A 26,922-nucleotide genomic window follows, 5' to 3' on the forward strand; every position below is an offset into this window, starting at 1 on the left:
TAATAAAGTCAGAATCCCCAAGGGTTTCAGTCAGAGCACCTGTGAATGAAGTTTAAGGACAATCTACAACTTAAAAATAAAACGACAGCAACCTGAAGTACTGGGTGAAAGCAAAAGAAACCGAATGGGTCATGAAAGAAGGAAGTTCATTAAGGCCCTATGACTAACACAAAAATGAGGCCTGTAAACAGCTATGCAATTCTAGTGTCCCTGCTTGTTAACATCTGTGTGCAAGTGTATTAACTAATTTATTTTTTTCCTCCTCTTTTCTCTTAATTATTTTAGATAAAGGATTGTCAGTGTTGGTTTCTAACCTGTGTTTAGAGGACTGAGAAACTTTTTCTGTAAAGGATAGAAAAGTAAATATTTTAGGGGCACCAGGGTAGCTCAGTTGGTTAAGCAACTGACTCTTGATTTAAGCTCAGGTCATAATCTCAGGGATATGAGACCGAGTCCTGCATCAGGCTCTGTGCTAGGCGTGGAGCTGTTGGGTCCCCCCAAAATTGGGTACCCCAATAATGGGTCCGTGATAAAGGAGTGAGACTGATACAAAGGGAAAGTCAAGCAAAGCTTTATTTCCCGCCAAGCATCAAGAATCAGACCAACTGTCAAACAGACCCGTCAGGGCCGCCCCTACAGAGAGGACGACCCCTCCCTGCTTTCCAGACTAACTTTTATAGAGCAAAGGCCATGTGGTTGGGCCTGGCCACACACAGGTGGCCAATGAGATTGTAACACACACAGGAAACTCCACAGTGATGCTAGGTGACCAACTGAATTACAATTTACCCTAGTAGACATTTGAACCAGCCTATAACCTAGTTCAGAATTGGCACCCAAAAAGTGCCCAAAGAGCGGGGCCCATACTCCTTGGTGTAGCTAGGAGACAGTATGCGCCCCCACTGTTTGAATACCTCCACCTGGCCTGACCCACCCTTATATTTGGACTTTGTTACCTGGGGCTGGTTTCCTGGACTTGCTTTTAAACAAGTTGGGGGGGGGGGCGCCAAGGTCAATTTAAGTTTTACAACAAAATGGCAGTTCAACCAGGGTGGGGCCACTCTGGCTAAATAGGCCCTTACAGAGCCTGCTTAAGATTCTCTCTCACTCTCCTTCTGCCCCTCCCCAGTCATCTCTGTGGAGGGGGGGGAGTAAATGTTTTAAGTTGTGTAAGCCATAAAGTCTCTGTCACAAGTACTTAACTGCTCTGTCAGCATGAAAGCAGCTATGGACAATATGTAAATGAATGAGTATGGCTGTGTTCCAATAAAACTTTACTTACAGCCTTTGAAATTTGCAATCTATATAATTTTCAGACATCATGAAATATTATTATTCGATTTCCCCCAACCACTTAATAATGTAAAGATAATTCTTTGCTTCCAAGCCTACAAAAACAAGCAGCAGTCCAAATATGATGAACTTCAGTTAGGCTATTCAAGTGGAATAGCATTTTACCCAAAAAAGCAATGAACAGAATTGGGTATGTTATCACTTAGAGATTGGCTGATGTGACTATTGAGAGTATCTGGAAAGAGATGAAAGCATCTTCATTTTTTAAAGAGGGATAGGTGTACCTTGTTAGATGAAAACATGAAATAATTATTCTTGTTCTGTGGAAGTTCACATATCAGTAGAACAGTGTGCTAATTATTGACATAGAGTCTCTCAACTCCAAATCCACCCTTCTATATCCTGTTTCTGATACTAAGACCAGAATCCTGGAAAACACACTGCAGTCTTTGACTGCAAGTAAAGTGATTGAGAGGGCTGGAAATGAGAAAAAGGACATCCTTCTTGTTTTTCTTGCTATTCTTGCCAGTATCACTCCAGTAGTATTCGGCTTCTGTCAGCATTCAATAACCCTTAACTGACAGTATTTGTTATTAGTATTTTTAAACACCGAATGACTTTAGAAAGTAGCTTTGGCTGCTGACTTGGTAATGTTTCTAAATGAATTCAGCTGTAACTAACTACAAGACTATAATGCACTTCTATGTGAGACATATTAAAGTTATTTCAACAAATAACATTAGCTCAATCACAAGAAATGTCAAGCTCCTTCTTGTGAGATCTCCATTTCCAAGCTCAAACTCCAATTCCAACAGCATTTTTAGGACTTTAAAACACATGCATAGGATATTTCCACACTTTAAAGCCCATTTCAAACTGCCTTTGAGGAGCTTCCATCTACCCTCCAACTGGAAGCAATTAATCTATAATGTAATGACATGCTAAAAGGCAATTATCAACAGAAGAATATAAAAGAATTCTGCAAATGCCTCCCAAGCAATGAATATGTTCAATTAAAACCATATGCTCATAAACAGATAACAATATTTGGGAATATCTAGCTCTGTGAAAAAAGACTTTCAAATGAAATACACAAAATTTCATTACAGATTAGCATTAACAGGTGAACATCTGAAATCAATTTTGGTGATAGGGAACACAAACTTTAAACCTCAATTAAGTGAAATATTAGTTCCACTCTCCCCACCAACAAGAATTCCATTTTTCACATGAACAGACCTGTATTACCAAAAAATGTATTGAAGCTTTATTAAGTTTTGAATTTTGTTTAAAAAATTAGTGGAAATTTGTCTCCTCTTATTCTGTAAGTAACTATACAGTATCTTCTTGGCTCACAAAGGATAAAATATTTACTAATTTATTATCTGGGGGCACCTGGGTGGCTCAGTGGGTTAAGCCTCTGCCTTAGGCTCAGGTCATGATCTCAGGATCCAGGGATGGAGCCCTGCATCAGGCTCTCTGCTCAGCAGGGAGCCTGCTTCTTCCCCACCCCCCACCCCGCCACTCCCCCACCCCGCCTACTTGTGATCTGTGAAATAAATAAATAAAGTATTTTAAAAAAAAATTACTATCCGGCCCCTTCAAAAAGTCTACCTCCCAAGATACATGAGTCCTCGTCTCCACCAAAAAAAAACCACATACGATGTTCCAGAAGTGTTATTCAGAAAAGCAAAAAAACTATTGACCCAAACACCCACCAATAACAGTACAGATAAATAAATTTTGGTATATTCATACAATGAAAAAGAAATTACTGCACCCCCTAACAATCAAGTTGTATCTTGGACAAGGATGTTTAATAAAATGGCCAGACATAAAAGAGTATGTACTACATAATTCTATTTGTACCAAGTTTTGTGACAAAACTTTTGATAGAGATCAGAATTGTGTCTATCTCTGGGGAGGAAACACAAGTCAGCCTGCTGGGGTGCCAGAAATGTTCTGCATCTTGATCTGGACTATGATTGTATGTAAATACATATGTAAGAATTAACAGAATGTTACACTTCTGGTTTATATATTTTAGTTATGTATAAATTATAAAACATATAGAGGAAAGAAACACATATGTTAATGCCACATAGATCATCTCCCAAGTCCCTAGGACTTTACATTTTTCAGGCTGTATGTGTGGCTGGAAATGACATAAGAAAAAGTAGGTAAACTTGAATATAGATTAATAGGAATTATCAAGTTTAAAGTACACAGAGAGAAATTATTGAAAAAAAAAAGGAAACAGAGTCCCAGTGATCTGAGGGCAACATTAAAAAATCTAACATATGTGTAATTGGATCCTAGAAGAGAAATGACCCCAAATTTTCCATGTCTGCTTAAAGACATAAATTTACAGATTCAGGAAGCACAGTGATTCCAAGGAAGGACAAGAATTGGAGAAACACACCCTTTGGAACATCACAGTTAAACTGCTGAAAATAAAAAAGCCAGAAATATCTTGAAAGCAGCTAGAAACTGCAGATTACATAGAAGGAACAAAAATACATATAATCACTGACTTTTCATCTGAAACACTAAAGAATATAAGACAGTGGAACTACATCTTCAAAGCACTGGAACTATCCACCTAGAATTTTATATGCAAAAAGTAATATCCTTTAATGGATGCCTGAGTGGCTCAGTGGATTAGGCTGCTGCCTTCAGCTAAGATCATGATCCTAGAGTCCTAAGATTGAGTCCCACATCAGGGTTCCTTGCTCAGTGGGAAGCCTGCTTCTCTCTCTGCCTCTGCCTGCTTGTGTATGTTCTCTCTGACAAATAATAAAATCTTAAAAAAAAAAAAAGTAATAACCTTTAAAAATGAAGGTAAAGTAGCCATTTTCAAACAATAAAAACTACATAAAATTACCTCAGCAAATCCTCACTAAAATATACACTAAAGGGAGGGTCCTCAAACCCTTATGATAATAAGGCAGAAAATCCAGTATTTGGGAAGGAATGAAAAACAACAAGAAATGGGAATAAGTGCACAAACGTAAGACTATTTCCCCTGCAACTTATTTAAAAGATGGGGGAGGGGGTCTTATTTAAAAGACAATGGGGGGTTATAAATATATCTGTGGCATAAAGGCAGGGGGATAAATGGACCTATACTGATAAGAGATTATTACATTTTACATAAAGTAGTATAAATAAAAGTCTAAGACTGTAAAAAGTAAAGGTGTATTTCAATCCCTGTGCAACCAGACGTAGACAGACACAAGAACAAAATGGTATACCTAAACAGCCAATAGATAATTAAACCAGAATTCTAAAAAACAGCATAATAAAAGACAGAAAAGAAGAGAAAAACAAACAGGTGAGACAAAGAGAAAAAAGTATGAAATGGTACACATATATCCAACCACATCAATTAAATGTGACTTATTCCAATTTATGCAACAAATTGCTAAAATGGATAAAAACGGTATTAAAAAATTTAAAAAGCATAACCCAACCACATGCCAGATGCATGTTAAATATTGGTTAAAAAAATACGTGGAAAAATATATAATGCAGACAAAAACTATAAAAAAGGTGGAGGTTAGACATGAAGAACATTTCACAATGCTAAAATGGTTGACCTATTAGGAAGACCTAACAATCATAAATCCAATGATATGTGTCTTACAACAATTATAAAATAAATGAAAGAATAACCAAAAGAATTAAGGGAGAAATATATAATTTCACATTCACAGAGGTTTTATCACTCTTTCTCAGCAACAAAACTGGCCAAAGTTTTTCAAAATCAGTGAAGACTTTGATAATAAATAAGAATCTCAATCCCCTAACAAAATGGACACTAAATGACCTTATAGAATACTGTGTCCAACAAATAAAACACACATTCTTTCCAGGTGCACATGATATGCTTACCAAGAGAGGCCAATATGGTAAGCCAAAAAAACAAATCTTAACAGATTTCAAAAGACTGTAATCTTACAGAATATGTTTTCTGACCACAGAATTAAATTAGAAATCATTAACAATCAGATATTTATAAATACTTCAAGTATTTGGAAATTAAATCACACATTTCTGAAGGACTCAAAGAAAAAAAATCACAAGGAAAATGAAAAAGCATTTCTAACTAAATGGTAAAGAAAACATCAGAACTAGTGAGATGCAATTAAAAGTGTTTTAAAAGAAATGCATAGCTTTAAAATCTTATGTTAAGACAGTGGTTCTCGGGCGCCTGGGTGGCTCAGTGGGTTAAGCCGCTGCCTTCGGCTCAGGTCATGATCTCAGGGTCCTGGGATCGAGTCCCGCATCGGGCTCTCTGCTCCGCAGGGAGCCTGCTTCCTCCTCTCTCTCTCTCTGCCTGCCTCTCTGACTACTTGTAATCTCTCTCTGTCAAATAAATAAATAAAATCTTAAAAAAAAAAAAGACAGTGGTTCTCAACCAAGGTGGTTTTGCCCCCAGGAGACATTGGACAGTATCTGGAAACATTTTCAGATGTCATTACTGGAATGGAGGAGCCTGCAACTGTCATCTAGTGGGTACATTCGTAGGACGCTGCTAACCATCCTACAATGCACAAGACAGCCCTCCAAAATAAAGAATTACCTGGTCTAAACTCAAGAGTGCAGAGGTTGAGAAAACTGTATATGAAATAGAAAAAAGAAGAGAAATCAATAGAAAACAAACAAGCAATAGAAAAAATGAGCAAAACCAAAAGTGAGATCTTTGAAAAGTAACAGATTTAACAAAGCTCTTGCTAAACATACCAATTTAAAAAAAGAGAACCAACATGAGCAATGCAACAAGGGACTATCACCACAGATCCTATAGACATTAAAAAGATGGTAATATAAATACCTACTTTATGTGGATACAAAACTTAGAAGAAATGGACAAATTCCTTAAAAATACATTGTTGGTGGAACTGTAAAACAGAACCACCATTCTGGGAAAAAGATAACCACTCTGGGAAAAAGACTAGCCGTTGCTTCCTAAATTAAATACAACCTGGGGCGCCTGGGTGGCTCAGTCAGTTAAGCGTCTGGCTTTGGCTCAGGTCATGATCCTGGTGTCCCAGGATGGAGTCCCACATCAGGCTCTCTGCTCAGCGGGCAGTCCACTTTTCCCTCTGCCTCTCACCCCACTCATGCTCTTGCTCTCTTTCTCACTCTCTTTCTCCATTAAATAACTAAAATCTTAAAAAAGATAAATTAAACATAAGCTATCTTATGATCCAATGACTGCCCTCCTAGGTACTTATCCAATATAAATCAAAGCATATGTCCAAAAGATGACTTGTACGGGAATGTGTATAATACATTCATAATAGCCTAAAACACAAAGAGTCCAAGTTTCCATCAATACAAGAATGGAAAACACACTGGAACAGTCATACAATGGAATAATGTGGAGCCACAAAAAGGTACAAACTAATGATACAGGCAACAACATGGACGAATTTCAAAAACATTATGAGGTATGACGGAGGATCTGCACAAGAGTAAATACATACTGTGTAGTTCTATTTACATGAAGTTTTAGAAGAGGCAAAACTAATTTTTTAAACCTAAATTAGGTGTGATTGTATTGTGATTACCACTGTGGGGGCGGGAGAGGGGCAGAAATTAACCAAAGGGAGCATGAGGGAACTTTCTGGGGTGAAGGTAATGTTCTGTATCATGATAAGTGTTTGGGTTATATGTGAGTAAGAGCCAGCTAAAACTCACCAAATAGTGTTATTAAGATATGTATATTACCCTCCCACACTAAAAAACTATGCTGTGAATTCTAATTAATGCTATCTGTGATAAAGGGTTTAGAGGTACCGTATACTGACGAATGCAACTCACTTTGAAATACATTTTAAAAAAATGGTTGGAATAGATGTATTCATACACACATACACACACACTAAAGCAAAATACAGCAAATCCAGTTCAACCAGTTAAGAACTGATTCAATCCCTTGCACTAACAACCTGACAAAAGAGTATGTTTACTTCTGTACATAAATATTATTTAACTCAGTCTGGTTTTTTATACATAATGTCCAGCATTCAAAATCAGGGGGAAGGGCACCTGGGTGGCTCAGCTGTTGAGCATCTGCCTTCTGCTCAGGTCATGATCCCAAGGTCCTGGGATCAAGCCCCATACTGGGTTCCCTAAACAGCGGGAAGCCTGGTTCTCCCTCTCCCACTTCCCCTGCTTGTGTTCCCTCTCTCACTGTCAAATGAATAAATAAAATCTTAAAAACAAACAGACAGGAGGGAGATGGGGAGACAGATCCACTGTCAAAAGAAGCATACTTCAGCATACTTATGCAAAAGAAGCATAATTATTTTAAAGTATCTGATAGATTAAGCATTTGGGCTTTTTTTTTTTTTTTTAAAAGATTTTATTTATTTATTTGACAGACAGAGATCACAAGTAGGCAGAGAGGCAGGCTGAAAGAGAGAGAGGAAGAAGCAGGCTCCCCGCCAAGCAGAGAGCCCGATGCGGGACTCGATCCCAGGATCCCGGGATCATGACCTGAGTCGAAGGCAGACGCTTAACCCACTGAGCCACCCAGGCGCCCCAGCATTTGGGCTTCTGTTAAAAATTAGTATTGAAACTTAACGTAAAAATCCTGTAACTAATTTAAAAAATCTTTTTTAGACAAAATTTTTGAGAATAGTTAATATGAAATTTAGCAATAAGGAAAGTAAGATATATTTCTGGGTTCTCAGTGTATATTCTCTGTATCAAGAATACCAGAGGGGCTTCACGAAAATGCAGCAGAAAAAAAAAAATGCAGAAAATTGAGGCCACCCCTAAACTACAAAATTGGGGGTAGAGGGGTGGGAGATTACCAATTATCTATTTTTTTTTTTTAAATAAATCAGGTATCTAATTCTAAAAGCACCAGGTGATATTTTAAAACTCTAAAAATCTGAGAACTGCTATCTAGATTAAAAGCTGCTGAGTATGCCCAAGATTTATAATCTTTTCCATCCAGTTAAAACCAGCACCTAAAGCTCCACTTTGGCCAAATAAGAAAAGTCAAAATTAAGAATATTAAGAGGACAATACATTCAACTTAGATAAAAAACGTAAGTAATACATAAAAAATAAACATTTGAGATTTTTCACAGTAAAAAATAAATAGGAAGGGCACTGAAAACACTGAAAATAATACACTGTTATTATAAAGATGGATATATATAAATATACATTTGCCCAGACCCAAAGAATGTGCAATGCCAAGAATAAACATAAGGTAAACTATGGACTTTGGGTGATTATGTGTCAACACAGGTTCGTTAGGGAGTAAGACATGTATCATCCTGTTAAGTGATACTGACAATGGGGGAGGCAATAAATGTGTTGGGGGAAGGAAGTATATGGGAAATCTCTGTACCTTTCCTTCAGTTTTGTTCTGAAACAACAGCTGGTCTATGGGGCACCTGGGTGGCTCAGAGGGTTAAGCCTCTGCCTTCGGCTCAAGTCATGATCTCAGGGTCCTGGGATTGAGCCCCACAACAGGCTCTCTGCTCAGCGGGGAGCCTGCTTCCCCCTTTCTCTCTGCCCGCCTCTCTGCCCACTTGTGATCTCTGCCTATCAAATAAATAAATAAAATCTTTAAAAAAAATTGGTCTAAAAATAAATGCTTTAAAATATCATATTTTAAAGGATTATTTAATGATATGGATATACTCATGCTATATTGTTCAATGAAGATCAGAACATACATTTACAGTGTATCAAAATTTTATTTTTAGGGCACCTGGGTGGCTCAGTTGGTTGAGCCTTCAGTTTAGGTCATGATCCTGGAGTCCTGGGATCCAGTCCCACATGAGGCTCTCAGCTTCTCCCTCTGACCTCCCTCTGTCTCTCACTCTGTCTCTCTCTCTCTCTCTCAAATAAATAAATAAAATCTTTGTAAAACAATTATTTTATTTTTTTTAAATTTTTTTTAAAGATTTTATTTATTTATTTGGCAGACAGAGATCACAAGTAGGCAGAGAGGCAGGCAGAGAGAGAGAGAGGGAGGGAAGCAGGCTCCTTGAGCAGAGAGCCCGATGCGGGGCTGATCCCAGGACCCTTGAGATCATGACCTGAGCCGAAGGCAGCAGCTTAACCCACTGAGCCACCCAGGTGCCCCTAAAACAATTTTTTTATTTAAAAAAAGTTTTTTAAAAAAAGGAATATGGACTTTGGGTGATGATGATGTGTTTATGTCCATGGACTATAACAACATACTACTCTGGTGTTGGATGTAATGGTGGGGGAGAGGAGATAGGAATTGATGGAATTCTGTACTTTCTACTTAATTTTGCTAAGGACTAAAATTGCTCTTAAAAAAAAGCATCTATTAGGGGCACCCGGGTGGCTCAGTGGGTTAAGCCTCTGCCTTTGGCTCAGGTCATGATCTCAAGGTCCTGGGATGGAGGCCCGCATTGCGCTCTCTGCTCAGCAGGGAGCCCGCTCCCTCCCCCCTTCCCCTCACCCCAAAGCCTGCCTCTCTGCTTACTTGTGATCTCTCTCTCTGTCAAATAACTAAATGAAATCTAGAAACCAAAAAAAAAAAAAAACCCAAAACCAGCATCTATTAAAAAAAAGCATTAAGTGAATAATAAAAATGTATAGAAAAATATAAAGAACAAGCAGAACAGGTATTATAATTTTAAAAACCTGCTAAAGTATCAAATAAAGGATGAGAAATGAATATAATAGAAAAAATCACAATTACTTCCAAGAGATCTAAAATCAATTTCGTCTTATTACTACCTCATGATTTTTACCACTTTTTTCAAAACTATTTAGGCACATGCTTCAAGAAGAAAACCATTTTCTAAACTTCTGCCAAAAACCAACTAGTCTTCTTACACATGCTTACTCAATCCTTAAACATTTTTATTTAAGGATTGTTTTTTTCTATAATGAAAAATTCACCTATTTATTTTATAATGGCTAGGTGAAGGATACTCAATTCAAACATTTGAAATTACAGAACAATTATACATTGTCCAATAAATTACACATGTCCAAATACAAGTTTAATTTTCAAGTATTAAACTTAATAATTTAGCATCAGTTTATTATTATTCACTTAAATTCCTAATAGAAATTCTTTTTTTTTTTTAAGATTTTATTTATTTATTTGACAGACAGAGATCACAAGCAGGCAGAGAGGCAGGCAGAGAGAGAGGAGGAAGCAGGCTCCCTGCTGAGCAGAGAGCCCGATGTGGGGGCTCGATCCCAGGACTCTGAGATCATGACCCGAGCCGAAGGCGGCAGCCTAACCCACTGAGCCACCCAGGCGCCCCCCTAATAGAAATTCTTAAAAATTTTGGAAAAAACAAGCAGTAAGTATGCGATAAAAGTCCAATTCATATGACAGTCTAGTACATAAAATTCTACTAACCACTCTTAAAATTTTACTCACCCAGTCTTCACACCTAGTGTCATATAACTAAACTCTCACCAACTAACAGATCTATTCAGACAGTATCAATTAGAAATGGATTACTGTTCAATCAAAGATGCTGGTCTAGAAATGAGGACAAAAAGACCACATATCAGCCATAAAGGTGGCATTCATGAATAAAGAAACTGCTTGATCACTTAGCTTTGTTAATCATGCAATACTATGACTTAGACACCAACTGACTCCTCAGCACAAATGTGTTAGAGACCAACTGACTCCTCAGCACAAATGTGTTAGAGGTTTTTTTTAACTCAAATTCCCTTCTTTGGCATTTAAGGACTTTAACAATTTCTAGAGGTACCTTCCTCTTTTTTCTCCCAACTACTCTTTTAAGATGCATTAGCTCTACCAAAACTGTTCTACTCATTTTCTTCAAACACACCAGGCATGCTTCTGCCACTCAGTTTTTGATCCTGCTGATTTGTCTGTAATGTGTTACCACCTCTTTGTCTACCACAGTCTGACCCTTCAAATTCCAGCCCATCACCTTCTCCATAAAACTGCATGGTGATCAAAATTCATAGCACTTTTTTTTAAAAGATTTTATTTATTTATTTGACAGAGAGAAATCACAGTAGACAGAGAGGCAGGCAGAGAGAGAGAGAGAGAGAGAGAGAGAGGGAAGCAGGCTCCCTGCCGAGCAGGGAGCCCGATGCGGGACTCGATCCCAGGACCCTGAGATCATGACCTGAGCCAAAGGCAGCGGCTTAACCCACTGAGCCACCCAGGTGCCCCTCATAGCACTTCTTTATCCAAAAAAACCCACAATGCTAGTAATTGGCATTTAATTTATAAATTATATAAGATAATCTCAAATATTCTTTCTTCATATAAATAGAAATCCATTCCAGTATTATTCTAGTATAAATCCACTTTCCCCAATGGACTAATGCTATTTAAGGGCTGGTTTTTAAAAAGATTTTATTTATTTGACAGAGATCACAAGTAGGCAGAGAGGCAGGCTCTCTGCCAAGCAGAGAGCCAGATGCGGGCTTGGTCCCAGGACCCTGGGATCATGACCTGAGCTGAAGGCAGAGGCTTTAACCCACTGAGCCACCCAGGTGCTCTATTAAGGGCTGGTTTTAACAGGACCAATCACAATGCTCCTACCTTGGTAGAAGTTTTAAATGGTTGATCTTAACAATTTTAAAACATGAAAAATAAAACATATTATAGCAGTTCCCAACTTTTAAAACATCACATCACAAGGGTATATGGCCAGCTGAGTCCATACTGCATACAACTTTTGATCGTGGAGTCGTGAGTTCAAGCCCCACATGATGTATAGAGACTACTTAAAAAAAAAAAAAAATCATGGTATTGGCATTCTACATTGACTGGTAAGTCAATGTCGCTTATTTCATATGTGGTTTTTAATATGACTTCACCTAATTTCAATTTAATTCCAGGTTTTGAATTAAGACCTAAGTGAAACTTGATTTCAATACCATCTTTGTTGTTAACATTTTGTCTCCATCTCCACACATCATTTCTTTAAACAAATTAAAAAAAAAACCAAAACAACAACAACAAAAAACCTAGAAACTAAAGAAGTCACTCAATTCCCTTTGGGTTTTTTAGGAGATAAAAATAGGGTTCTTACCCCTCTGAACCTCAAGGTGATACGTAAGTTTGATCATTCCCATAAGGAACTCTTGTTGCTGGGAGTTAATAAAATGGGTTTTTTGCAACATATTAATTTGCCAATTTTCTAATTTAAAAGTAGGCATTACAGGATGCCTAGGTGGCTCAGTTGGTCCAGTGTCTACCTCTGGCTCAGATTATGATCCCAGGATCCTGGAATCAAGTCTAGTATCGGGCTCCTTCTTGCCCAGTGATTAGCCTGCTTTTCCCTCTGCTTGTGCCCATGCTCTTTCTCTCTCTCTCTCTGTGACAAATAAATAAATAAAATTTTCAAAAAAATAAAAAAAAAAGTAGGCATTATTTAAGAATACATTATGAGTCTGACCATTCCTATACTAGCTGGTAGAAGTCCAAAATGGTATAACACCTATGGAGGAGAATCTGACCAGTTTAAAAAAAAAAAAAAAATTCACTCATAAATTTACTCTTTGACCCAACAATTCCACTCCTAGAAATCTGCCTTGAAGATACACTTCTACAAATACAAAACATGAACAAGGATACTGACATTAGGATTATCTGTAATAGCAAAATATCAGAAACAATCTCAAATGTAACAATGAGACTAGTTGAATAAACTGGTACATCTACACATATAGTACTAAAATACAACAAAAAAGAATCAAAAACGATTTCCAGATATGGAAATTTCCAAGTGAAAATGGAGTGATTTCCAGGATATACTAAGTGAAAAAAAGCAAAGTACAGAAGAGTTCATATAGTAGTCCACCTTTTTTTTTTTTTTTTTAAGATTTTGTTTATTTATTTGAGAGGGAGAATGGGCAGGGTGAGGGGCAGGGTAAGAGAGAGAGAGAGAGAGAGAAGCAGACTTCCTGTTGAGCAGAAAGCCTGAGGCAGGGCTTGATCCCAAGATCCTGAGATCATGACCTGAGCTAAAGGCAGATGCTTAATTGACTGAGCCACCCAGGTACCCCAGTAGTCAACATTCTGAATAAAAAGGGAGACAACACAGAAAGGACAGACCATAAATTAATGAAAATGACAAGATTTATTTATTTTTATTACAGAGAATGTATATGCCTGTATGAGTGGGGGAGGGGCAGAGGAAGAGAAGTCCTCTAGCAGACTCCCTGAGGAGTGTGAAGCTGTACACAGATTGAAGACGGGGGATATGGGCAGCAGCCTGGCTCTCTTGGGTCCTGAGATCATGACCTGACCCAAAATCAAGAGTTGGTCACACAACCAAGTGAGCCACCTAGGCACCCCGAAAATGATTACCGATAGTGTGTGGGTGCATGGAAAGGATAAGGATGGGAGTAAGGCTTCTGAAAAGTTTAAGTTTTTATATACTACTGACTCTTGAAACATGTAAAATTAAACAAAAAGAATGAAGTAATTCCTAAAACTGAGTACAAGTACTCCAACTCAACAACAACAGAAAAACAAACCGATTAAAAAAATGGACCAAGGACCTGAATAGACATTTCTCCAAAGAAGATGCACAAATAGCCTGTAAGCATGAAGAAATGCTAAGCACCACTCATCAGGGAACTGCAAATCAAAACTACAAGATATCACCTCACACCTATTAAGATAGCCACTATCAGGTGCCTAGGTGGCTCAGTCATTAAGCGTCTGCCTTCTGCTCAGGCCACGATCCCAGTGTCCTGGGACTGAGGCCCACATGGGGCTCTCGGCTCAGCAGGAAGCCTGCTTCTCCCTCTCCTACTCCCCCTGCTTGTGTTCCCTCTCTCATTGTCTCTCTCTCTGTCAAATAAATAAATAAAATTCTTAAAAAAAAAAAAAAGAAAGAAAGAGAGCCACTATCAAAAACAGAAAATAACAAGCACTGGTAAGGATCTGGAGAAATTAGAACCCTTGTGCACTACTGGTGTAAAGGCTATGGCACCAGTATGGGTGGGGGGTCCTCCAAAAAATTGAAATGGAATCATCATATGATCCAGTAGTATATATTCTGGGTATATATGCAAAAGAAATGAAGACAGACCTCAAAAAGATGTATGCATACGCATGTTCCCTGCAGTATTATTCACAATAACCAAGAAGCAGAAACAACCTAAATATCCATCAACAGATCACCATATAAAGAAAATGTGGTATATACATACAATGGAGTATTATACAGCCCTTAAAAAATTGTCATATGCTACAACACAGATAAGACTTGAGAACATTTTGCTAAGTGAAATAAGCCAGTCACAAAAAGATAAAATGTGCTTCTACTCATAGGTTGTATCTAAAATAGTCAAACCCCTAGAAACAGAAAACAGAACTGTGGTTCCTAGGGGCTGAGGGGGAGGGGAAAAGGAGGGAGTTATTCAGTGGGTACATAGTTTCAGTTCCGTAAAATGAAAAAGTTACACAGATCTGTCCTATTAACAATGCGTACATATGTGGGAGGGGGCAGAGGGAGGCGCACACACACAAAAAATGCACATAGTTAACAGTGCTGCACTGTAGACTTAAAAACAGTCAAGATGGTAAATTTTATGTTATGCATTTCTTAGCAAAATAAAAAAAAGTCAAGCAAGGATCACATATACCAGTGTGGAAATTGAACGTATTGTGTGTATAAAAACTGAATACAAACAGAAAGAAACCAATTGTACACAAAATTGATATCACTTACACAAAAGAATTCAAATTCAACAAATACAGTACTCTATCAACCTTAGGGGGACAACAAAACTGCAAAAAAATCATGTAAGGATACTGGTATAGTAGTGAAATTTTTTTGAGCTTACAGCTGGGTAGTACAAGGAAATAAATTTATCAAAGTTAAAGGAAAACAGGATTTGTACTGTAGCAGAAAAATGGTATAAATATGGAATGGAGGAAGTTTAGGAAACACCATGGCGCTGCATTGTTTTTTTTTCTAAAGTAACCTCTGCCCCCAACATGGGGCTTTAACTCACAACCACAAGGTTAAGAGTCACGTGCATTGGGGTGCCTAGGTGGCTCAGTTTGTTATGGGCCTAACTCTTGATTTCAGTTCAGGGTCCCGGGATCAGCCTTACAAAATGGGCTCCAAGCTCAGGGTGGAGTTGGCTTGTCCCTTTCCCTCTGTTCCCCCAATCCTGTTCACCAAATTAAATAAATAAAATCTTAAAAAACAAAGAAAGAAAGAAAGAGTCACATGTTCTACTGCCTGAGCTAGCCAGGTGTCCCTGTGGTGCTGGATTTTAACTGAACCGAATGAACTCATGATTTAAATTATGTATCTACATTTCCTAACTCTACACACTGAAGGGACTGAAAAATTACATCCTACTACCTATGCGAACCCAATGCCCATGCTAGGACCTTGGTTTACAAACACCTCTCTCTAACTAGAATGGAAATAGGACTCTGGAAAAAAAATGACCTATCTAAATCTGGAGCAGGAAAGAAAGCACAAGGTGAACAGGTTGCGCCAGAAAACAAAGGAATGCTCAGACTCAGAGACATGTTGAAAAGCCACTAGATGTTTCAAAATACACCAAAGCCAGCATGCTCATTTTGGGATAATTTGACTCTCAAAGGAAATAAAGACAGCAGACTATAATGCACTGAATGAAGACTTCATGAATAATTTTTTTAAAAAGGGGAGTAGGTGAGGCTCAGATAGTTAGGTGTCTGCCATTAGCTCGGGTCCTGATCTCTAGTTCCTGGGATCCAGCCCCACAACAGGGTTCCAGCTGGCTCAGCAGGGAGCTGCTTGTCCCTCTCCTTCTGCCTCTCCCCCTGTTTGTGTGCACTCTGTCTCTCAAATGAATAAATAAACTCTTAAAAAAAGGAGGGAGGTTGGGGGAACAGGGCGAAGGCTCTTTCCCAGCTCTTTGCCAGCTAACACATGTAAGAAGGAATGACAGAATCAAAAAAAGGCAAAATTTTATAACCACCAAAGTTAAGTAAAAACTGTTGGAAAACAAATTATTCTTAAAAACTCTCACTTTAAACACTACTTAGTAATTGCAAAGCTGGGAAAGGGATTATTTGCAATGAAAGAGTTTTACCCATAATAACCAAACAATCAAACTTAGCATTAACCAATAGGACAAAATGACATTCTGTGCCTTCTGATGATGTAAAGGAAACTAACTACACATCACCACTTGCATGGTAAAGTACATGCCAAAAAAGTTCAACCTAAGCACAACGAAATGAGACAAAAACAGATTACGACACTCCTATGAGACCAATGCTTCAAAAATGTCACATCATGAATGACTCCCCTCCTCCAACAATGGTGACAGAACTTTCTAGATTAAATAGAGACTAAAGAGGGGCGTCTCAGTGGCTCAGTCAATTAAGCCTCCGACTCTTGACTTCAGCTTAAGTCATGATCTCAGGGTTCTGAGAGGGAGCCCTGCATCAGGCTCTGTAGTCAGCAAAGTCTGCTGGAGATTCTCTCTCCCTCTCCCTCTGACCCCTGCCCTGCACATGTGCTCTCTCTCTAAAACAAATAAAAATCTTTTTAAAAAAGGAGACCAAAGAGATGTAACATATACAAATGATCCTATACTGAAACTTGGATAGAGGAAAAACTCCATCTTTTAAAAGGTCATTTTTAGGGGCGCCTGGGTGGCTCAGTGGGTTAAAGCCTCTGCTTTCGGCTCAGGTCATGATCCCAGGGCCCTGGGATCGAGCCCCGCATCGGGCTCTCTGCTCAGCAGGAAGCCTGTTTCCTCCTCTCTCTCTGCCTGCCTCTCTGCCTACTTGTGATCTCTGTCTGTCAAATAAATAAATAAAATATTAAAAAATAAATAAATAAATAAAAAAATAAAAGGTCATTTTTAGGGCAACTGGGAGAAATTTACTATGAACAGGATAACAGATAACACTGCACCAATTTTAAGTTTGAGTGGGATAATGATCACTGGGGATTTCTGTGCGCTTTTTTTTTTAACATTTTATTTATTTGATAGTGAGAGAGAGACAGTAGAAGCAGGGGGAGTGGCAGGGAGAAGGAGAAGCAGGCTCCCTGCTCAGTGGGGCAACATTTTATGTTCACCTATATAGTATGTGGGGCTCAAGCCCAGGGTCCTGGGATCATGCCCTCCACAGAAGGCAGATGCTTAACTGACTGAGCCTCCTAGCTGCCCCAAAGATCATCATTCTAAGAAGAACACTGAAGCATTCATGAGCAGAATGTCGCAATATATGTATTGGTATAAAAAAGTGTATCATGTCTATTTCCCCCTGTGTGTATATGGAGAAACAAAAGCAAACAAAGGCCACAAAATGTTAACAATTGGTAAACCTAAGGAAAGGGATATGGGTGTTGAAGGTACAATTTTTTTCCAACTCTTCCAGAGGTTCAAATGTCTCAAAATTCAAAGTTGAGGTAATTCTTAAAAAGGAGTAGGAAGTGGAAAAATCATCATCATTACACAGCAATACTCTCCAGTAAAAATTCAAATAATAAAGGAAACAGGATTCTAAGATCAAATCATGAGAAGCCCACATATAATTTCTCCCTACTCAGCACATAAAGGAATTTCTATGATTTTTTCTTACAGTATTTAAAATAAATTTCACAAATCTAGCAAGTTGGTTATAAAAATATACTATTATTTTTGAAAGTGAAGTGTTTTTCAAGTTTATGAATACTGCTACAGAGTCTACAGTTGGTATACTCTGATTTGTCAGAAGAGTTCCTGTGATTAATCTATCTAAAGATGGCTACAAATTCTTTCTTTCTTCTTCCAATGAGAAATCGAATCATTTTTTTCTACCCTTGAATGTAGAATGGGCAATGGCTACTTTAACCAGTAAAGTAGATGTGACATTGCCAATTCTGTACCAAGCCTTTAAAAAGTACTGGCAACTTCCTCCATGGTGTCTTAGAGCCTGAGTCCAACTACCCTGTGAGGGAGACCCCACAGAAAAGCCCAAAGATTACATCACAGATAGGTAAAAGGGCCCAGCTGAGTTCAACCTTACAGCTGTTCCTACCAAAGCAGGAAGTGTTTAAGAGAAACCAGTGTGGCTCTTCTAGACCAGTTTTAGACACCAGCTGAAGAAATTAATGAGAACTGTAAGGAACATGGAGAAGAATAATCAAGTCAAGTCAAGCCTGCCCAAATTCCTGATTCACAAAATATGTGAGATAAAGAAGAAAAGCGGCAGATGTCAAAAGGTAGAAGCAACCCAGGTGTCCATTGACAAATGAATGGAAAAACAAAAGATGCTTTATATACACATAGTGGAATATTATTTAGCCTTAAGAAGTAAATTCTGACACATACTATATGGGTGAACCTTGAAGCCATTATGCTAAATGAAACAGCCGGCCACAAAAGGACAAACACTACATGATTCTACTTATACTAGAATCTTAGAATAGTTAAATTCAGAGACACAAAGTAGAAAGACGGTTGCCCCTGGCTGGGGGAAAGTTTCAGGTGGGGAAAGGGGAATCAGAGTTATTGTCTTTTTAAGATTTCTTTTATTTTTTTTGAAAAGATTTTACTTATTTATTCAACAGAGAGTGTGAGCATGTGTGCACCTGCAAGTGGGGGAGAGTGGGCAGAAGGAGAGGGAGAAGCAGGCTCAGGGAGCCTGACTCTGGGCTTGATCCCAGGGTCCTGGGATCATGACCTGACCTGAAGGCAGCCGCTTAATAGCTTAATCGACTGAACCACCCAGGCACCCCGTCATTTATTCATTTGAGAGAGAGCAAGCGAGCAAGTGCGTGCATGCACACACGTGCGCCTGCGCTCCCACAGCAGGGGGAGGGGCAATCGGAGAGGGAGAAGCGGACTCCACCTGAGCTGGGAGCCTGATGCAATGGACACCAGGCTCCATCCCAGAACCCTGAGATCATGACCTGAGCTGCAGGCAGACCACTAACCAAGACCCACTGCCATCCAGGTGCCCCAAGAGTTACTGTTTAGGGGGTACAAAGTTTCAGGTGGGGAATATAAAACAGTTTTGGAGATGAATGGTAGCGACAGTTGCACAACAATGTGAATGTGCTTGACACCACAAAACTGTACTCTTAAAAATGATTAAAATGGTAAAATCTAGTATATATATTTTACAATAAAATTAAAAAAACAATGGGCGCCTGGGTGGCTCAGTGGGTTAAGCCGCTGCCTTCAGCTCAGGTCATGATCTCAGGGTCCTGGGATCGAGTCCCGCATCGGGCTCTCTGCTCAGCAGGGAGCCTGCTTCCCTCTCTCTCTGCCTGCCTCTCCATCTACTTGTGATTTCTCCCTGTCAAATAAATAAATAAAATCTTTAAAAAAAAAAAAAAAATTAAAAAAACAAAACAAGACTTCACTGTTTTAAACCACTAGGTTTGGGGTAGTTCTTCACACAGCAGAATAGTTCCTCTATACAAATGCAAGTCTAAAAGAAGAACTGTGCTAGTTAGCATTACTCCCAAATACATATTGGCTATATTACAGGACTTCATTTTAAGAAATCTTGCCTATTTAATTTTTTAATTTCCTAGCAGATTCTTCTGCAAAGAAGATTTAATACAAATATTAAAATAAAATATATGAACAGATTTTAGATTGGCAGTTAATACTGAATTATATATAAAATCAGCATCCTATGTGGCATTTAGGGATTATAAAAATCTTTTATGGAAGTGAAAATAATTATAATCCAAACAGTTATTTCTGGGATCCACCTGGAGGAAAGACAGGAAAGAATTCATGGCTGGCCTTCCTCTGCTCCTAATCTCTTCTTCCCCTCACAACCTACAATTGATGAGAAAAGAGAGATGCCCTTCCCTTAAATCAAGCCCACCATATCCTAATTCCTAACTATATCAAACAAACCATACCATAGAAAGGAGAAGAGTGTGGGGCAGAGGGAATGGTTGACACAAAGACAAAGATGACAGGAAAAATACAAAGAAAAATATAGAAGTAACAGCTGGTGGGAGAAAAAATGGGGAACATATTAAGAACAACGAAACCCTGTTATTTATTTAATCTTTCCCAATTCTTAACCCCAAAGGAGTAAGGATTTTGATATAATACTGTGACTGAATGAGTATTGCATATTTGGGTATGAAGTTAATAGCCAGAGAACTGTCTGGGGTACTGAACTCTAAGATCAGGTAATAAGTGGATATAAGGAACAATCTTCATGGCCCCTGGTTGGCTCAGCTGGAGAGTGTGACTACTGATCTCGGGGTCCTGAGTAAGCCCCATGTTGGGTACAGACATTACTTAAATAAATAAATAAATCTTCAACCTGGTCCATCCCTCTCTCTAAAAATCAAGGCTTATCAAGGACCTTCCACTTCCAAAATAGCAAGAAAGGAAGGAATAAAATGTTAGCCAAAAAAAAAAAAAGGCGCCTGGGTGGCTTAGTGGGTTAAGCCGCTGCCTTCGGCTCAGGTCATGATCTCAGGGTCCTGGGATCGAGTCCCGCATGGGGCTCTCTGCTCAGCAGGGAGCCTGCTTCCTCCTCTCTCTCTCTGCCTGCCTCTCCAACTACTTGTGATTTCTCTCTGTCAAATAAATAAATAAAATCTTAAAAAAAAAAATGTGAGCAGCATGTAGTTCTGTATTAATACATGATTTGAAACCAACTGTGTATAATAAACTGTGCATAGAAGCACTTAATGGAATTTTGTACAACACTGTTTATAGGTGTATTTTTAATGTTATTAAAGTTATCAGACATGACTGCTACATTAGTTTCAGAATCCTTAACTATACAGAAGGAAGGCTGCTCCTGAACCATAAACCTTGTTCCTTAATGTACCATTAGTAGTAAACAATCAGCTGTCCTTTCTAACAGGTAACTTTGTATGGCCTTTAATATCTCTAAAATTAATATATAATTGTAACTTATCTAAGTAATAAAAACTGTTTGTTTATTTTAAAAAGTAGGCTGCACGCCCAACATGAGGCCTGAACTCATTACACTGAAATCTAGAGTTGCATGCTCTACCAACTGAGCCAGCCGGGCTACCCTAAGCAACAAAACTGTTGGTGAAAGTTTTCAGCTTTCTGTAACTAGGGTTGGTCACAATATCACAGACTCCATTTCTTCATCTGGAAAATCAGAACAGAACCAAATAACCTCTAAGCTATCTTGTGGATCTAAAATTCTAAATATCCATGGTATCTTTCTGGTATGCAAACTTGGTGGTAAAGACTTAGCTGCAATTCAAAATATTTTCAAATTATCCTTCATTTCCAAAATATAGGTATTTCTCTAATCTACTACTATTATTTTTTCTAACCCAATATTAATACAAAGTATTCATTTGTCCACTGACCAATTATTTGCATTAAATGTGGTGCAGGCAGGGTACAAAAGTGAACAAAAAGAGACATGGTACCTGTATTCATGAAGCTTACACAGAGTTGGGGAGACAAACCAATAAACATACACATGAATGTAATAGATCTGTAAAAAATTATATGAAGGAGCTAAAAGAACACGTAATGGGGAATCTAAGAGGCTTCCCTTAAGAACAACAAATGAGTGACAAAAGGTGAACACACGAACGACAAAGGAAGTTGAAAAGAGTACACATATGGGTTATGCAATGTGGAATCTGTCTAGGTAGAAACGAACATGGCATGTTCAAGGAATTGACTGAAGGCCAGTGTGATTGGAAGTGTAAAAATATTTAAAATACTTCTTTGAAAACTGAAATTAAAACCTATAATATATACCCAAAAGTATATCTTAGCTATTCCAAAAACATACTCTAAGAACCATTTTCAAGAAAGCTTCAAAACTTTCTTGAAAAAGCTTACAATTGCTTCTAGTGTTAAAAAAAAAAAAAATGCTGTCCTATTATCTCCTTGCAAAAGATCAAATTAACTCATTGATTCCCTTCTCTTTTTTTATTGCAAAAAAAAAAAAAATCACGACTTCTTAGTTATACTTAGATCCTTTTAAGAAAATCAGCTATAAGAATGAAAATAAATTAGATGCTACTGTCCTGGTTCTGCCACTAAGCCACTCTATGACTGACTGATCTCCATACATGTTACTTGGCAACTCTGGCCCTAAATTTTCTTATCTGTGAAATACAGGGAGTTCTAGAATTTCTTTTAACATCCTTCTAACTCTAAAATTATGGTTTTGTTAAAAATATTTGTCCCATTCTTGAAAACTGAAGAGAATGGACCAAACATCTCTGAATTCCACTAAGATTTTACCTTTCTTTAAGCTCAGTTTGCATTTATACAGCATTTAAACATTGTTGCTACGCTATAATTAAAAAAACTACTGAATTTACAAAATTTGCCCATAATTAAGGGTTTAATAAACACAAAAATTATCAAAACTGGTTAAACACTATTAAAAATCTATGCTTCCATTGAGACAGTACTACTTTAACTAACCAGGGAGCCCAATTCAAAAACAGACTTAGAAAAACAAGGGGAAAACAAAATCATAAGATTCTTAAGAAAAGCGAAATTTTAGCAGGACATTCAAACTGGTTAAAATGCAGGTCAATTTTAACTTCCAAAAGAACTCATAACAAATGACATCCTAACCCAAAGCTCATTCTAGACTTGGTTACATGTCCATTTATACAACGGCATTTCTGACACTCTATCCTCAAGTAGAAAAAGTACATATGGATTATCCATCACTAGAATTCAAGATTTCGTTATTTTTTATATGAAAATAAAAATTAAAAGATACAAATTGCTTACTTAATAGCTTTGCATTTCATAATTTTTCAGCAACACCATTCAATACAACCTTAAAAAGCATCAATTAAGGACCTCGCCTCATGTATAATCTCTAGTATCAAATCTATTTTAATGGAAGGTACTGTATCATTTTCCTTCAAAAAAGAGTCAACAAATTGCAGGATCTAATTAGATTTTAAGAACTAAGGTAAAGGAATACTTTAAATATTCATTAAGCACTCACAACATCAAAAACATTTAGTAGGCACTATATACTAAGCTCTAGAACAAAGGGGCAAGATCATTCCCTAAAAATACATTTCATCAAGTTGCCCAAGGTAGAAACACTGTCATCATTGTTTCTTCCCTCACCACCCACCAAGTCTAATTGATTCTAACTCTGAAACATTTCTTGGATATTTCCCTACCTCTCTTCCCACTAGCCCAGCTTCAAGATTTCAACATCTTTCACTTACACTTTTACCAGTTTCCTATCTGGATCTCCTGCCTCAAGTCTTTCCCTCTCCTTGCTCCATTCTGGCCCTAGTTGTGACAACCAAAAAATTTCCAGCACTGACAAATGTTCCTGGGGGTCAAATATGCCCTGGCTGAGGGACATCTGGCTGGCTCAGTTGCTTTAGTCCTGGACTCGATCTCAGCTTAGGTCTTGATCTCACAGCCCTGAGTTCAAGCCCTGCACTGAGCTCCACACTGGCCGTGGAGCCTACCTGAATGAAAGGAAGAGGAAGGAAGGAAGAGGGAAGTAAGGAAAGAAAGAAAATAACTGGTTGAGAACCATTGCATCAAGTTGATCCCTTAATAAGAACAGCACTATCTTATAAGGCTGTAGGCACAATCTATGTCCATGCAACAGAAAAAAGCAAAATGCTGACCAACATAAGGCTGGAACTTACAACCTCAATCTTAAGATAACCATGGCTTAAATAAGCTAACTTAAAAAGAGCTAAAATATTCTCCTGAAAACCCCTTTGAACATGTGGACCTAAATCATCACCTTACTTCACGTCTGAATTTTGAAGTCAGTACATTCTGTCAAAGTTTAACAATACTAAATTCATATTCAAGCTTCTGGATATTAGAAAATTGCTGACCATTTACTAAAATGGTTTGGTGATAAATCGATCTCCTCAGAAATGAACGGAAATTGGAACCCTCCTAGGCAAGCTACTGCCTCCATTTAAGGTTGTAAGCTACTCTGAACAGCATTCTCATAAATATTTCTAGAAAAAAGTTATTTAAAAAGCACTTAAATTCTCATGTTTGAAAAAACAAGCACATTCCTTTTAATTTCCCATAATGATTATATACCTACAGAACTATTCAAAGATACAGCCAAGAAAGAACAATACCTTTCAGAGAGAGTAAAAAACGAGATGATAAAATACCTAAAAAAGCCCAGGTAGGTGAAACTGTAAAGGCCAGGCCTAGCAGTGCAGTTAATACCACAGGACAGAGCACAAACGTCTGAAGTGTGAACACTGTGTCCAGTCGCTTACCTTCAGTCGCTTGATCATTTCATCCGTGGTGATCTTGTCGGTGATCTCCTTTACCCCCGGAGGGTAAGCGATCTTCCCGTCTGCACTCACGACGCCACAGAGGGCAGTGGCAGGCTTGGGCTGCGCGGTGAAGTCCATCCTGGGGGACAACTTTTCTTTCACAGTCCTCTACCGGCCTCTATCGGTCAGAAAACAAAAGTTCAGCGAGAAAAGGGAGACTTTGTAACCTCTTTTTTCATTTCAAAAATCTCTAATCTGCAAAGGGCCCTTTCTCCGGGAAGGCCGGGGGACTCGGCGGCGGCCCCGCCACGCGCCCCTCCCCGGGCCTGGACCCTGGTGGCCGCCCCGCCACCCCCACTCCCGCGGGCCCCGCCAGCCCCGCCAGCCCCGGGCCCACGGGGCTCTCCGGCCCCAGCGGCCGCGGGAAGCGCCGAGCAAGCGCCAGGAGTTTCCCATTCCGCCGTTCACAATGAAATCCACCCCCAAGCACCGAGGTCCGAAGTTTGGCAGCATCCCGAACCCGGCGAGGCCCTCACGGCCCCCGCTCGGTCGGAGAGAAGCTCCGAGTCCCCGCCCGGCCAGTCCTCTTCGGGAAAGGAGACGCGAGGCCTATAGGGCTCGGCTTAGGCCGCAAAACTAGGGACTCAACCCGACCCACACGCAACGGTGGCTCCGGGAAACGAACGCCTTTGCCGGGCCGAGCTTCGGGACCCCCGGCGTCCCCGCCACACTCCCGCCCCTCCCCTGTCCCGCGGGAGGGGAAAACAAGCCGCCCTCCACCCCAAACCCCACGCCAGGAAGCGGCTGACGCGGCTCCGCACTTCACATTTTGTTCCTTCAACTTCGGCGGAGGGGCCCCGGCGGCTTCTCTCGACCCCGACTGCTCGGCGCCGTCCGGCGCTGCCGAGGCCTTACTGGCACCTCCGGGCAGCCCCGCCGGGCCTCGGTCCCGCGCCCCCCCCCACCCGCCCGCTCTGGTCTCCCCTTCCGTCCCCTCCCTCCACCAACCGAGGGCGGGAGCCGAGCCGCCGCCGCCTTTACCTCCTCCTCCTCATGCGGGCGGAAGGTGCATCGAGCTCCCGGGCCTCTGTCAGGTGGTTGCGCCGCCGCCCCTCGTCGGGCTGCACACAAAGCGGCTCCGCGGGTCCCGCCGCCGCCGCCGCCCGCCCCGGAGCGGCGCTGGGGCTGGCGGTGCCGAGGAGGAGCAGCCGCCGCGGGGGGAGACGCGGGGCGAGTGTGTGCTGGGCGGGGAGACACTGCCGCTCTCCGTCTGGCCGAGGAAGAGCAGCCTCCGAGAAGGCTCCTCCGGGAGCGTGTGCGCCCGTGTCCGCCCGAGACCCCCGCGGCCCGCCCGCCCGCACCTCGCGCCGGCCGGGTCCGCCGACCGGGACCCGGACGCCCCTCGCAGCGGCGCGCGCCCGGCCGTCCGTGCCCCCGGGAGCCGGCCCTTGGCGCACACACCAGCCGGTCACGCGAGCGGTGCGAGAGCACGCGAGAGCAGGGCGCGCGCCTCGCTCCCTCCCCTTCCTCCGCCGGCCGTGCCTCCGCCTCCCTCGGGCCTGAGGCGGCCGCGCGCGGGGCGGACAGCGCCGCCACCCGGTTGGCGCCAAGACTTGTCGCGCGGAGCGCCTCTGGGAGGATTGGACCCAAAGGGCGGGCCGAGGAGGGGCCCCTGTGGCGGGAAGAGAACCCGGTCCCAGAGGCCCCTGTGAGGGCAGGCAAGACGAGATGAGCTTTACGTTACGCCGCGAAGATGAGTTCATGACTTTTGGGGGTCATCCTGAGAGGCATGGACGGAACCGCTTGAAAGACGGCTAATTACTCGGTGAAAATGAACTAATTTCCTCCCCAGGAACAGAAGATCTGCAAACTGAGGAAAAGTTTTACAACATGGCACGACGTGAGCTACTCATTCTTGTTCCTTCTGAAAGCCACAGGAGTTTTTGCCTTCCCCTCTTTGCATTTCTAAAATTAATAGTTTGAAAGATAGAAAATACGAAAGTAGCTTTGAGTCGAATAGTGCTCAAAGAATGGTCTGAAACGTAGGTTCCTGGGCTCCACTCCCAAACCTAGAGAACAGGGATCTCTGAGTGACACCCAGAAGTAAGCGTATTTGCAAATTAGCTAGATGGTTCTTGTGAATATGGAAATAAAAATATTTCTTAAAAATGTTTTAAATATACCCAGAATAACTTTTTGTTTTATCCAAAGGAACACCCAATGCAGTGGGTTTGAACAGTTTAATGTTAAAAAAGTAAAAAAGGCAAATGAACCTCAGGTGCTCATGTATCAGAAGATGAAGCTGAAAAAAGAATGGAATAATACGAAATAGCATTCAGCTTTTGAAACCGATCACTACTATAGTTTAAAATTATATTTGGTTGTATTCGATTATTATTTTTGATGAATATCCGCTGGTCTTTTCCACATC

The 26,922-nt window shown here is 40.2% G+C and overlaps 1 protein-coding gene across 2 annotated transcripts in view; it reads right to left on the bottom strand.

Moving 5' to 3' along the window:
- The window catches only part of PDS5A (PDS5 cohesin associated factor A), a 143,060-nt gene extending 117,389 nt beyond the window's left edge, over positions 1–25,671 (bottom strand). The window contains exons 1-2 of one of the 2 annotated variants that reach the window (XM_004764023.2): positions 25,533–25,671; positions 24,492–24,669 (exon numbers count right to left, since the gene is read on the bottom strand). In XM_004764023.2, the coding sequence (XP_004764080.1) occupies positions 24,492–24,629 (138 nt within the window). In that variant the 5' untranslated portion in view covers positions 24,630–24,669; positions 25,533–25,671. Of the gene's footprint in view, positions 1–24,491; positions 24,670–25,312; positions 25,444–25,532 lie in introns of those variants that run through there. The other variant, XM_004764024.3, reaches the window with a different exon arrangement.
- Between the last annotated feature and the right edge of the window lie 1,251 nt (positions 25,672–26,922).

This window comes from Mustela putorius, unplaced genomic scaffold, assembly GCF_011764305.1.
Source record: "Mustela putorius furo isolate JIRA1106 unplaced genomic scaffold, ASM1176430v1.1 tig00000083_pilon_pilon_pilon, whole genome shotgun sequence".
Classification (NCBI taxonomy): domain Eukaryota; kingdom Metazoa; phylum Chordata; class Mammalia; order Carnivora; family Mustelidae; genus Mustela; species Mustela putorius.